This window comes from Suricata suricatta, chromosome 1 (genome assembly GCF_006229205.1).
Source record: "Suricata suricatta isolate VVHF042 chromosome 1, meerkat_22Aug2017_6uvM2_HiC, whole genome shotgun sequence".
In the NCBI taxonomy this organism is placed as follows: domain Eukaryota; kingdom Metazoa; phylum Chordata; class Mammalia; order Carnivora; family Herpestidae; genus Suricata; species Suricata suricatta.
The window spans coordinates 146161219-146174957 of NC_043700.1; the positions used below are offsets into that span (position 1 = coordinate 146161219).

Consider the following 13739-nt stretch of genomic DNA (forward strand, 5'->3'; position numbering starts at 1 on the left):
ACCCTTGAACAACACAGTTTTGAACTGTGTGGGTACACTTCTATGTGGATTATTTTTCAATAAATATAGTATAGTGCTGTAAACGTACTTTCTATTTCTTGGGATTTTCTTACTAATATTTCATCTCTTCTAGCTTACTTTATTGTAAGAACACAGTGTATCATATATATAACATACAAAATATGTGCTAATCGACTGTTGATGTTATCCATAAGACTTCCATCTGGTCAACAGTAAGCTATTAGTAGTTAAGTTTTGGGGGGGATCAAATGTTATATGCAGATTTTGTTATATGCACAGGGGTCAGCACTCAGAACTGTTCAAGGGTCAATTGTATATTTAAAATATTACTTATATTTTTGACAGATATGTAATTTTGTTTAATTGAAAGGGAAAAAAATCAAGCTCATATTAGTACTTGCCTCTCATGTGAGAGGAGAAGAATTAAAGTGGGCCAAAGAGCTTAACCATAGGTTTTATTTTAATAATTGCTGGGGGCAACATGCCAAAATACAATAGTCTAACATCTGAGTGATTGAGGCAATGATGTTTATCATGTTTTTCTTTTGACTTTCTGAAACTTAATTTTTTAAAGAAACGTTTTTAAAATCTAAATTTTTAAGCAAAGTAAAAATAGCCATATATTCTAAAAAAATCAATTTTAAAACAAAAAATTCAGCTTTCTTCTACTAAGTTAAATATATTTAAAGTAATTTCAACAGAAGTATAATATTTGTCCTCCAAAAAGAAACTGACTACACAGATGGATAATTTTTTCTATATTCAAGATAAACATAATAATCCTACTTGAAAAAATAACTATCAGGGAAACAACACTTGAACTATCGACTCTAGGTTTGTTTAATTAGTGTAAAACGTGATCATGGAAAATAAAAGGGTGGTGCTGCCAATAAGCAGAAACAAACCAGAAAATTTAAGTTTGAAATATGAATATAATCATCATGGTGACCACAGGGTACTTTGCTACCACCCTAATAAAGGTGTGTGTGTGTGTGTGTGTGTGTGTGTGTGTGTGTGTGTAAGGGGAAGTATTCATGAGTCTCTTTTGGTTCTCAATAAAGACCAGATTTTCCTTCAAGACCTCAAGATAAGAACGATAAAAGACAAAGCATGGGCATTTTCCCAGATAAAAACACACACATGGACACTACTTAAATTATAACATGATACAATTCTAATAATAATTTTATAATGACTGTTAACAGTATAGCCCCTGTTCTTTTGTAGGTCAAACACGTTTTTGAGAGCTAATCTGAGACAAAAAACACATCTTCAGCAAATTCTTTTTAAAAGAAAATGTGCTTCAAGAACTTCTGAAGAATGTTATTTTACAGGTTAATGACTTATATAAATACTTTAAATTATGTTATTACAGAGTGCCTTGGACTAGGTGGGAATTTTAAAATGTTCAAACCAACTCACCAAATGTATTGTTAAAATGAAATAATGCCATTAAATTTTAGCCTTACAAAGCTTTACTTTTTTTAAAGTTTTGTTAAAACAACCTCAGCAAATGCTTTATTTGAAAATTAACATGCTTTTGGCATAGTGATCTTTAAATGTGGAACTGAAATTACTTTAGAAGTTATTATTTTTTAATTTTAAGAAAATGCTACAATATCTATTCAGTATAATAGATTTAAATTCCCTTTGAAGAGGATCAGTGCAAGACGCAAGATGAAACACTTAATCGTTTTTCTGGAGCAATGCGGGGCTTGACTATCTTCTGGAAGGCAGTGTGGCAAAAATGCCTTTCCTAATTCAATTGCCATATGGCCACACCTGCTGTTGTTTTTGGCCACCTGCTGGCTTTCTCAAAGCTTTCTGTAGTTCCTCTCTATCCCATTAACTACCTTAAAAGTCTGAATGACTCCTGACCCTGAGTTCCCTGTGCCAATGTTGAAATAATTCACCTGGCTTTAAGGTAAAAGAGAGTATGATATGGGGTGTTTATTACATGCATGGGCACATATATCCCACATCACGGTACCTGATAGTCTAGGCCATTCAGTGTGACGTGGATATAGTGAAGATACACTGGTTAAGAGGAGAAAAATGTGAGAACAACTTACTGCACAAAGCACAGTATAGTTCAGCTTGCAAATGCAAGGCCTGCTATTGAAGCATATGATGTATCTGAAAATTGTCTTTATCCACGAAGCAACATTTAATTTGTGAAGTCATTAATTTTAATAGACCATTCTTGTTAACTTTTAAGATATGTCAATTTCGTTTTAAATGAAATTCAGTCATATGAATATAATTTATAAAGTGTGTTTATAGCAGGACAAAAGAGACGACTTACAGTTAAAAAAGCAAGTCCGTTCTGACTTCACCACCTGTTTATCTGGTGTAATATTGAAACATCTTGTAAGATCAGATCTATTTTGGAATTCAAAGGAGCACTTGTCATATGCCAGAAACCCTGACCTTTTTCCCCCATTTGCCTAATACAGATAAGTCATAAAAATTATCTTTCTGTACATTTTTTCACTGTAAACCAGAATATATTGTTATATATTTGATGAAGTCTTACTATATTAATACAAGTTTACTGATTAAAGATTCAAAGGAACTGGCACTAATCCACAAGGACATTCTATTATTTTCTTCCAGAATTATTCTCTTAAAATGTAATGAATAGTATTACAAACTAAATATTAAAGTGCTGATATCTGGATCAGTCTTCCATAAAAATGTCAAATATCACTCCAGCAAGTACCACCGTCATGTATCCTCAGATGAGAAATAATGAAACAAATTAATTTCTCAAAACAGGACAACAGAAAACCATACCCCTAAAGCTTATTCTCTTCTACTATTAAAATACTCACCATTTTATTATCATTAGTCATTTAAAAAATGTATGATACTCTATTTAGAAAACTGGTGCGCTTATTATCCAATGTATATTGAGTGCCACCTAAAACATTTGTTTTACAATGCTTTTAGATTTCAGTAACATTATCAGATCTAGTTCCTTATGCCAAGTTAGCATGTTTAGTATAGTGCCATTAATATGCTGTGGGACATTGTATTTTGTTGCCTATTTAATTCACTCTAATCCAAGTAGAGATATCTGACGATTCTCTAGGTTCTGAAATAACATTAAGTTAACAATGGTGTTTGTTTCATTTTCTATAGGACTCCAAATTGCAGACTGAACCATCCTTGGTGAGTATTTAATGTAGCCAGTAAATAATCTTTGGCTACTACTAGACCATAAAATTTATAAGGCTTAATTATATCAGGTTGTTTATGAGAGTTTCTATAATACATAATCATTTTTTCTCTGTAACATATGCAGCTCTCTTTATATTTGTACTATAAATATCTGGCAAGATTGAGAGAAAAGAAGGAATAAAGAGAATTGGGGCAAAAAAAAAAAGGAAAAGGGTGGGAAAGGAACAAATATATACTTTAAGCATAATAACTTTGGTTCTCAACTTCATAGTATAGGAGCTCTGGGTGGCTCAGCTGATTAAGCATCTGACTGTGACTCAGGTCATGATCTTGCAGTTCCTGAGTTTGAGCCCTGCATTGGGCTCTCTGCTGTCAGTGCAGAGCCCACTTCGGATCTTCTGTCTCTCTCCTCTTCTGCCCCTCCCTTGCTCACACTCTCTCAGAAAATAAACATTTCCTTATTATAAATGAAAAAGATACATATATACGCAGATACATAGACCTATACATATTTATTTACTCATGTATACAAAAACACATATTCTCAAACTTTGTAATAGTTTAGCAAGGTGCTTTTAAACTGGAATTATAGATTGGAGAATGAAACTCAGGAAAACTAAGTGATTTGTCAATAGCCACATGACTAATAATTAGTTGAGCCAAATTTTATCCTACTCTACCTGACTCCAAAGTTCCTGAGGCTACATAGTACTACCCATACACATAGTAAATAATTGTCTTGATATATGCTAATAAAAAATACTTCATTATCTAAATTATTTCCCATTGGCTAACCCAAAGTTAAGGTAATAATATGCTCAGTAAGGTAAATGTTTCGTATCAATGAAATATTACAAGTGGGAATATTTTACAACATACAATAATATGCTTGGAGGACTATTCCAAACGAATATATAATTTCCTATGAGTAGGTTGAGATGCTTCAAAATTGTGAAACACATTAAATAAAACTGTGGTGCATATAACTTGCGGTACTATCAAGTTCAATGTTCTCTCTCTTTTTTTAAGTAAACTCTATCCCTGAGCTGGAGCTCAGGGGCCCAAGATTATGAGTCACATGCTCTGTCCTACCTACTGAGCCAGCCAGGTGTCCCCATCCAATTCAGTGTTATTTGGCTGGGCTCCATGTTGAATAATACTATTATGCAGTATTTTAAGAAATCAAGGGCACCTGGGTGGCTTAGTTGGTTAAGTGTCTGACTTAGGCTCAGGTCATGATCTCGTGGTTAGTGAGTTCAAACCCTGCATTGGGCTCTGCACTGACAGTTCCAGAGCCTGAAGCCTGCTTTGGATTCTGTGTCTCCCTCTCTCTACCTCTCCCTACTCGTGCTTTGCCATTTTCTCTCAAAAATAAATACTAAAAAAGTTTCTTAGGGGCACCTGTGTGATTTAGTTGGTTAAGCATCTGACTTTGGCTCAGGTCATAATCTCATAGCTCATGAGTTCAAACCCCCTTTTGGGTTCTGTGCTGACAGCTTGGAGCCTGGAACTGGCTTTGAATTCTGTGTCTCTGGCTATCTCTGCCTCTCCTTCACTCATGCTTTGTTTCTTTGTCTCTCTCTCAAAAATAAACAAACATTAAAAAATTTTTAAAAAATCAACACTCATTTTTCTGCCCAAATTATTACATTGGTTGAATAATGATGTGAAAATAAAGAAACTGGGGGCTGATTTAAAAAAAATTTTTTTAACACTTATTTATTTTTGAGAGACAGAGCGTGAGCAGGGGAGGGCAGAGAGAGAGGGAGACACAGAATCTGAAGCAGGCTCCAGGCTCTGAGCTGTCAGCCCAGAACCTGACACAGGGCTCAAACTCGGGAACCCTGAGATTGTGACTTGAGCCAAAGTCAGCTGCTTAACCAGGCACCCCATGGGGTGGGGGCTTTTAACTGGGAGAGGGGAGACTAACTCTTTTAGAATTGTTCTTAAACTATGAGCTAGGGTGACAAAAGACTTAATAGATGATTTATAATAATTATCAGATCATACAATTTTATTTTAATTGTTTTTAAGTCCTTGATTATACTTCTAGTACTCAAGGATGTTCTGATTCATTATAAATGTTTATGATCTACTGACATCTTTTGCATTTTACAATTTTACAAACTTTCAAGCTCATAATTTAAGTCTTGGGCTATTCTTTGGGCTTTACTCCTTTCAAAGTCCTCCCTCCTCCTGGAACCTGATCCCAATCCTTTTCCAATCTACTCATCATGTTCACCACTCCTTTGTCCAATGTATTCTTTGATTGTGAGGAGAGTGGTATAAACTATAAATGTGATTTTCTCTTTAAAGAAATTTTAATTGTTAAAATGGTTTGTATTTTTGGGTAATATTGAGGTAAATAAAGTTTACATGAACTAATTAGTTTTAGGTCATAAAATAAAAGTATCTAGCACAGAAATTCCAAATCACCCCTGTTTAAATTATCATTAAGTCAATGCCAGCATTTATCTTCTGACAGTACCATTTATTGGATGGCTTCACTGAATGTGCATATGGGTAAGAGTTTAAGAGAGACTAAAGGAAGATACAAAAACAGAGATAAAATTGAGTAAAAGCACATTGTTAACGGTGCCGTTTAGAATGTGGTCCACCAGCTGAGAGTTACTTATTTTCTTTAATGACTCTACTGGTCTTCTAATTTCATTTTTTGAATGTCCAATTATTGTGACTAAATGTAATTCTAAGTACATTCTCGAGAATAATGTTAGTACAGATAAAAAGATTTCATTAAACAACATCAGAAAATAAGAATAAAATTCTCTTACAAGCACTGCAAATTGATGGCAAACTAAGCAACTTCTCAAAATGAAATTACGTGTGCTTTGTGTGGATGTGTTTTGTAATCACTTCAACAACCCTAACATTTCCTAGAAAAGCACATCATAATCCATCAGCCAGATGGAATATGATAGTTACCACTATCTGCATCAAAATAATATTTATTTAACCTACAAAAGTAATTTTATCTTGGATATTATCTCCTACCATTGATATGATTCTCCACTTTTTAGAAATGTAAGCTATTATTATTATTAAAGATTTCATTGATAAAATCTCATTGTCAGTATAATAAAATATAATTAAGTACATTAAGAGGAGAAAAAAATGCTTATTATCATTTGGATTACTAATATATATATTCAATGGTTTTATTCTAGATGTACTCTGTTTGAAACTGAGGAGTAAAAGCTTAATAGTAATAAAGTTCCAATAATAAGTGAAATAGATTTCTAAGACATAAAAATTCAGTGTATTGAGCTTAATAAAAATTTACAGGAAGTGGCTGATAATATGTTCTGAATTCTGGCTAATTCCAGTTTACTTAAGACTGTGGATTTGTATTTAAAAAAGTCAGTGTAGCATATAAGAAGGGACCACTGGTAAAGAGACAAAGAAAAAGAAGAGCACAATTTGAGATTGTAGATTTACATGAAAAAAAAAAAAAGTCAGGAAATGAACAGGGAGTCAGGAATGCCATCTAAAGTCAAATAAAAGCAATCAACAACAGTAATAGAAACTGGAACAACAAAGACAGATTTCATAATAAGGAACAAGATCTATAATTCTATATGCAGAAATCCTTTGGTTGTGTAAAAATTCATTGCTTACATTTTTCTTTGAGAAAATATCTTGATTAAACACCTGATGGAAAACATTATCTGTTCATTTTAGCTTCTGAAGTAAATACAAATGACTGAATAATGTTTCTTTCTCAACACCTGCTTCTTCAATGGGCAAAATAGACACTAGGTTGGAAGAATTCCCAATCGGTAGAAGTTAAACACTTTTTCCATTTATTCTGAAGGTCTTTCTGTGGATAATGTATTTTAAATGTACAAATGAGACACCAAATGCTCTCTGCTTGCCTATGATAGAATTTTAAGCAATTTTCCTTATTCTCTTCTTTCCCTCTTTCATCTGTCCTTCCTTTTCTCTATATCTGCTTTACTGTTCTTTGTGTTGGGAAAAATCATAATTGTGGAACCGAACTATTATCAAGGCTTATTTTAAATCAAGGCCTGGGAAGTAAATTAGCCTCTATTCCCACACAGTAATAATGTCAGTAAATGAAAGCTTCCAGTTATGGTGCAGGAAATTAAAGCAATGATGGCCAAAGCTTGATCAGTCACAAGAGACTTACATATTATTGATTCTAAGAAAAGATAGATTCCTAATATCCAGAAAATGACATCTGCATCGAAATAAATGACTAAAACACAAAGCAAACAAGTCTGAGGCAGGTTAGTAACAGGAAGATTTGGAAATATCTAAAAAGAAAAAAATAATAAAAGCAAATCAGGAACTGCAAGAGAGCAAAATGGAATTATTGAGAAGAATATTTGGATAGTAAAAGGTCACAAATGACTATATCACTCAATTTAATATCTTAGAGGGAATGTATATTAATTAAAGTGTAAAATCCTATGACCTAAGTGGAGTGACTGCTGGTGAGTTCCTTTTTAAGTTGATCAAAATGTTGTAAAATTAGACGATTGTGAATGTACTAAAAACTACTGAAGCATATACTTTAAAAGAGTGAATATTATGGTATGTGAATTATAGCAATAAAAGTGTTATTAAAAACAACAGCGACAACAAACTTCTGATCTACCTAATCTCGCCACCCCTAAGAGGTCTTTAGAGGCAAACATTTTTAATGTCTTTATCTAACTAATCCTAATCTGTTCTACAGTTGTCCCCAGGATCCACAAAATGAACTCAGATTTGACTACAATTCATAAAAGTCAGATTAAAAAATAATTATTATTGATATATTTAGACAAAAGGCCTTATATAGCCTTCACTGTACTCAAGGAAAAAAACATGGAAACGAGACAGTCTTCTTTCAATCATAGTGTCTGTGCCTCTGAACAGACACGGATCCCACTCTAACTATGCTCCCAGTAACGCTTCTACTTGTCTTCTCTCCTCATGAATCCTCTCTTCTGGGAAGTGATTGGCTTTATTGCCAGCATATTCAGGCTGCTGACTTGCTGGTGGAAAGTCATGAAATTTGGCTTATTAACTTCTGTACAAATTGATGTTACCTAACCTCATCTGAGCCTTCACTACTGCTTGGAAATCTTTTTTATTAATGTCTAATTGGCTCCTTAACACATTTTCCATAGTGCTCATTTCAAAGCTTTTCAAATCTCCTGTCCTCTCAAAATGACCTCACCTATTCACTCAGCTGAAATCTACTTGCTGGAAAAGTTCTTCCACTTTGAAATTTATCTTATCTTTCTTTCCTTCACACTCATCTCAGAAGAGAGAGGTCATTTTACTCTTCCCAAAACATCCTTGTTTAGTGGAAATAAATCTGACTTGTTTTATCACACACAGCTGCCACAATCCAGTTCTAGCACCATGGGCAAAGCAATTAATTATCTGATCTTTGATTATTTTCATCTGTAAAATTAATGTCTTGGACTAGGTGAATTCCAAAGCCACTTTCATTATTAAACAGGTTTTCCTAATCTTATGTATAATCTTATGCCTTTCTATCCCCCAGGACCTTTCCCTTTCATTCAGTCTTTCTCTATATTAAATACAAATGAAGCATAAGATATTTTTTCTCTATTAATCTCCTCCTATCAACTTGATTCTTCCCAGCCTAAACATTCTTTGGACTTTATTTTTAATGATTCTTCTTCACTACTGTCATCATGAGTTAATCCTTTCATCATTTCTCAATCAAACTTTTTCAGAGTATAGGGAATGCTTGAAAACTCTACTTTCTTGCCACTGACTTCTTTCTTTGAATGTTCTAATTTGGTTTCTGCTTCCAACACTATCAAAATATTTGTTGCAAAGGACAAGTCATTTTTCCTCAGAGCTTATCCTACTTGAATTATCTTTGACATGGAACACTGCAGATGGTATTCTAAAACACCATCCTGAAACTGCCTTCTCATTTTCCTCATGATTCTCTTTCAAGACTCTGGTCACCTCTTGGCTTTCTCTATTTTTATTTTCCCACCTCAATTTATGTTCTAAATGTGGGTATTCATTAGATACCTATCTTGGTTTTTTTTCTAATTGCTTTTTATTGAAACTTTCATTTATGGTCAGGATCCCAATTATTATATTGATGTGGATTACAAAAATACTTTTCACTGAATTCCTCTCCAATATACTGGACATCTCTACATGTATGTATTAACAGTTTGAATGTATACTGAAACTAAAATTCATCTGTACAAGCCAGTATGTGTCTGGAGGGGGGATTGGGGGGAGAAAGGAAAAATACAAGCTGCCCCTGTCCCTATTGTCTGTTAATTATATACATTTATTTTCAGTAACTAGAACTGACAGGTAAGGAAGAAGAGAAGCCACTAATATCAGGGACTACACTGTCCTCTAAATACAGTTTCTGATATAGCTAGTTCTTACTTGACAATTGTCTCAACATTCTGAAAGATATTAAATTGATCATCTTATAATAACTCAAGGGCATTATGTAGATGTGGGAAAATTAAGTTGTTTTTAAACAGCATCATACTGAATCTCAAGGTTTTTCCTCTTTCTATATCATAACAAAAGTATAACCATGAATTGAATTACCCCCATTTGCTTCTCCAGTTCAAACATCTATTGCTATGAGATGATATAAAGAGTTAGCTTCCAGGAAAATCCAAAGCATTTCAACTAGATTTCAAAGAGAAAGGTTAAAAAAAGGTTAAGAAAACATAAACTCACACTTTATCTGTTCCATAACTCCTATAGTCTACCGCCGCAGACACGGCGACTATGAGCGCAGGCATCCCATAGCCAACCAGGTAAAAATATTTTCTGCGTGAATGCTCACTCTCAAAAACCTCCACCAGCATGATGTAGAGCTGCACCCCCTCCAGAAACATCCAGGTGAAAGCCGCCAAAAAGAAGAAATGTAGTAGGGCAGCAAAAACTGCACAGGCAATCTAGGAAAGAGAAGAAATAATTTGAATGACAACCAAATGAAATATAACCAACTACCATAACATGAAAATAACTATTTATCAGGACGCCTCGCTGGCTCAGTTGGTTAAACATCTGACTCTTGGTTTCCGCTTATCTCATGATCTCATGGTTTGTGGGTTCGAGTCCCACATTGGGCTCTGTGCTGAGGGCATGGAGCCTGCTCAGATTCTGTCTCTCTCTCTCTCAAAATAAATAAAAATAAACTTAAAAAATAAATATTTATCAAGACTGTGGCAATACAGGTCTGCCAAAGAATAATCTAAAGAAGATTCTCCAAATTCAGCTATCAAAACCTAATTAAGCAGAACCTATCTTTCAAAACTACATGTAACAGTCTATTAATAACATAGATGACAGCTTAGTATGATAAGAAAAAATAATAAAATTTAGGAAAAAGTTCTAATAAGAGCCTATTTATTGATAATTATTCATTATATTCAAGTTTTAAATCATGTGTGTTCTAACATATTAAGTTCTTCAATTGTAAATAAAAGTAAGCATTAAAATCATGGAGAATAAAGCACTTAAAATTAAAAACCAGGGGTGCCTGTGTGGCTCAGTTGAGCGTCCGACTCTTGGTTTCAGCTCAGGTCATGTTCTCATGGTTTCTAGGTTCAAGCCCTGCAGTATGCTCTGTGCTGATGGCATGGGGCCTGCTTGGGATTCTCTCTCTCCCTCCTTGTCTCTGCTCCTCCCCTGCTCATGCTTGCTCTGTCTCTCAAAATAAATAAATAAACATTAAAAAAATAAAAATGTAATAATTATAATATTTTGTGATGGGATCATCATTTCATTATAATTATTTGCTTGTTTATTTCTTCCTTGTTTGGTTTCATTAAGAATTTAAGATGGCATTGGGAAGTTCATGCTGCAAAGTAGGTTTTAAAAAATAGAATAGAAGGTTCCAGAGTATGTACTTTCTCTCTCTCTCTCTCTCTCTCTCTTTTTATTATTGCCCAAAACATCGGCCTAGAAGATAGCCAGCCCCTACTTTGGCATAGTCTCTAAGACACTATGAGTTTCAGCTGACCATATATTAGTTTTCTTACGTGAGTTATGAAATTCTCTCTCCTTGAGGAAGTACAGTCTTTATTTTCAATTAAGATATTCTAATTAAAATCTATAGCTTCTACCAGAAAAAAAGGCAACCAATTTATAGAAATCATCAGATTATTATGAATTCAATGATAAGTATGATCCTTGAGAAAGAGACAAAGGGCAAGTCAGTTTCACTGAGTTAGAGAGACGACAATGAGGATGTCTCATCTCACCAGGCTGGAGAGAAAGTAGGGCCTACTCACCATAGAAAAGACAGGAAGAGGACACCTATCTAGCAACAAGAGGAAAGACAAGTTGGGCTAAGATGCACTCTACTCAGCTTTTCCATATCTTTGTTCTCTAGGCTACTTGTTAGAAGTTACTTTATGCAGCATGCAATGTGTCGTGAAGTTTACCACATCATATGTACATTAGGAAATAAAAGTACAAATAAGGTTCTAAATGGAAAGAAATCACACAGCATTTGAATTGCAGGTTAACAAGAAAATGAAATGATTTCTTCTTGGAAAATAACACAGTTTTCCATTTCTTGCTTTTTAAGAGTTAAAACTTCAACTATTAATTTTTGTTATCGGAAGACTTTACTTTTTTGGGAAAAGCAATGTGCACTTTGATTGCTTATTCATATGTATGCCTTTATTTGGAAAGCTGTCACATTTGTATATGATAACCAATTAAAGTAAAATCACCATAATTGTACCCTTTACAGCCATTAATCATGAATGTGTAATCACAAACATGAATCCAACTGCATTTTTATTGTAAAGTACTCCATACTTATGGACACATACCAGAGAATAGTATTAAGGAAATGAATTATTTATTATGCCTACACATCTTCTAAAAAATGGAAGTTTTCTTTTCAGTTGCAGTTTTAGCCATGAGAACAAACTTTCACTATGTACATGAATCCTAAGTAAATAGAACAGGCCTCACAAAAAGTAGAAGTAGGCATAGTCTTTGAATAATTAGCGACTATCTGTTATTCATATTTTCTGTTTGGTTTTACCAAAAACAGTTGGCTGGTGCTGTTCTTTTCCTCCTTTTTCTTTCCCTACTTCTTTCTTTCCTTCCTCTCCTTCATTTTCTTATGACTGAACATAGTAGTAAAGTAAAAGATGGCATTAAAAATGTAAAAACAGAAGTTGCACAAATGTGTGTCAAAAAATTTTTGGAAGATTTTATAAATTCTAAAAATGACCTATGTTTAAACTATTTTGCAAATAGATCAATTAAAGAAACTCATAGTATACATGAAGTTTTTAATATGATATAAACTTTAAAAAAATATATGAGGGGGTGTTGGGGCCCAGCAGGCTAAAAAACCTCCCGCAGAACGACCTTTGATGGCCAGACCTCCGGGACACAGGAGAATCTACATAAGCGACCATGGATGCTATGTCTCCCGGGAGCAGGAGAAAAAATTTGGGATTTTTCTCATTGCTTTGCAAAATGTAGATTCTCCTGTGTCCCGGAGGTCTGGCCATCAAAGGTCACTCTGCTGGAGGTTTTTTGGCCTGCTGGGCCCCAACAAGGGGGCACCTCATTGACTCTGTCAGAAAAGCATTCACCTCTTCTCAGGATTGGGGGTTTGAGTCTCACACTGGGTGTAGAGACTACTAAAAAAAATAAATTTAAAAAAAGAGTATGTGATAAACATTGAAAAATAACAATTATATCTAAATTATATCGATTAGGAGAGACACTCAATTCCCCACATCATTTTATTTAACTATCCTCAATATTCTGTTCCGATAAAAGCAAAATGAAACACATGCCCATACACACAAACTAAAGAGGAGATACAGTACTTTAGAAAAGCAAGGTTATGAACAGAACTTCTAAAGAAATGCACATTCATACATTCACTGGCTGTTTACAACAGTGAGGTATGAAAAAGGGAAACTGAGTAAGATCTGAAAATTAGCAATCATCTTAGACAACTAGAAAAGAGGATATGTTGAAACAAGATATTTTGAGTGCTAGAAAGCTGGAGATAGATACATTTTTTGCTAATATGAATGGAACCTGCTTACTGGTTGGTCCGTTCGGTTGATCCCAATCAGGAAGAGCAGTTCAGCCACAAAAAGACTGATGCAGAGGTTCTTGTGGATGGTGTTACGGTCACTCTGGAGCCCACGGAAAAAGCAAAATGTGAAGATGCAAATCAGGAGACAAACAAGGGACAGCAAAATTCCAACCCACGTGATCACATCCAGAAGAAGGTCATGGACCGCATCACTGTGCTGGAAATACAACAGAAAAGCGTAAGTTGCACTTATGCATAACAAATTATGAAGTCTTATGAGGGCCTGGATTCATGAAACATGATTATCATAATGCACTAAATATCTGACGCACACACAATGAATAAGATAACTTAATTGTTGGAGTTTAGTAGTTCACAGGTAAGAGATTTTATACCTTCTCTGAGGTTTAGATCAGTTTGCTATTCAGGGATATCAATGGTGTTTGTACCCTTCTTGATT

General features: G+C 34.3%; 1 protein-coding gene across 15 annotated transcripts in view; it reads right to left on the bottom strand.

Moving 5' to 3' along the window:
- Nucleotides 1–13739, bottom strand: part of ADGRL3 (adhesion G protein-coupled receptor L3) — a 504973-nt gene that overhangs the window by 74493 nt on the left and 416741 nt on the right. For all 15 annotated transcript variants that reach the window (XM_029945427.1, XM_029945417.1, XM_029945384.1 and 12 more), the window contains 2 exons: nucleotides 13287–13496; nucleotides 9931–10151 (listed from right to left, as the gene is read on the bottom strand). In XM_029945427.1, the coding sequence (XP_029801287.1) occupies nucleotides 9931–10151; nucleotides 13287–13496 (431 nt within the window). The remainder of the gene's footprint in view (nucleotides 1–9930; nucleotides 10152–13286; nucleotides 13497–13739) is intronic.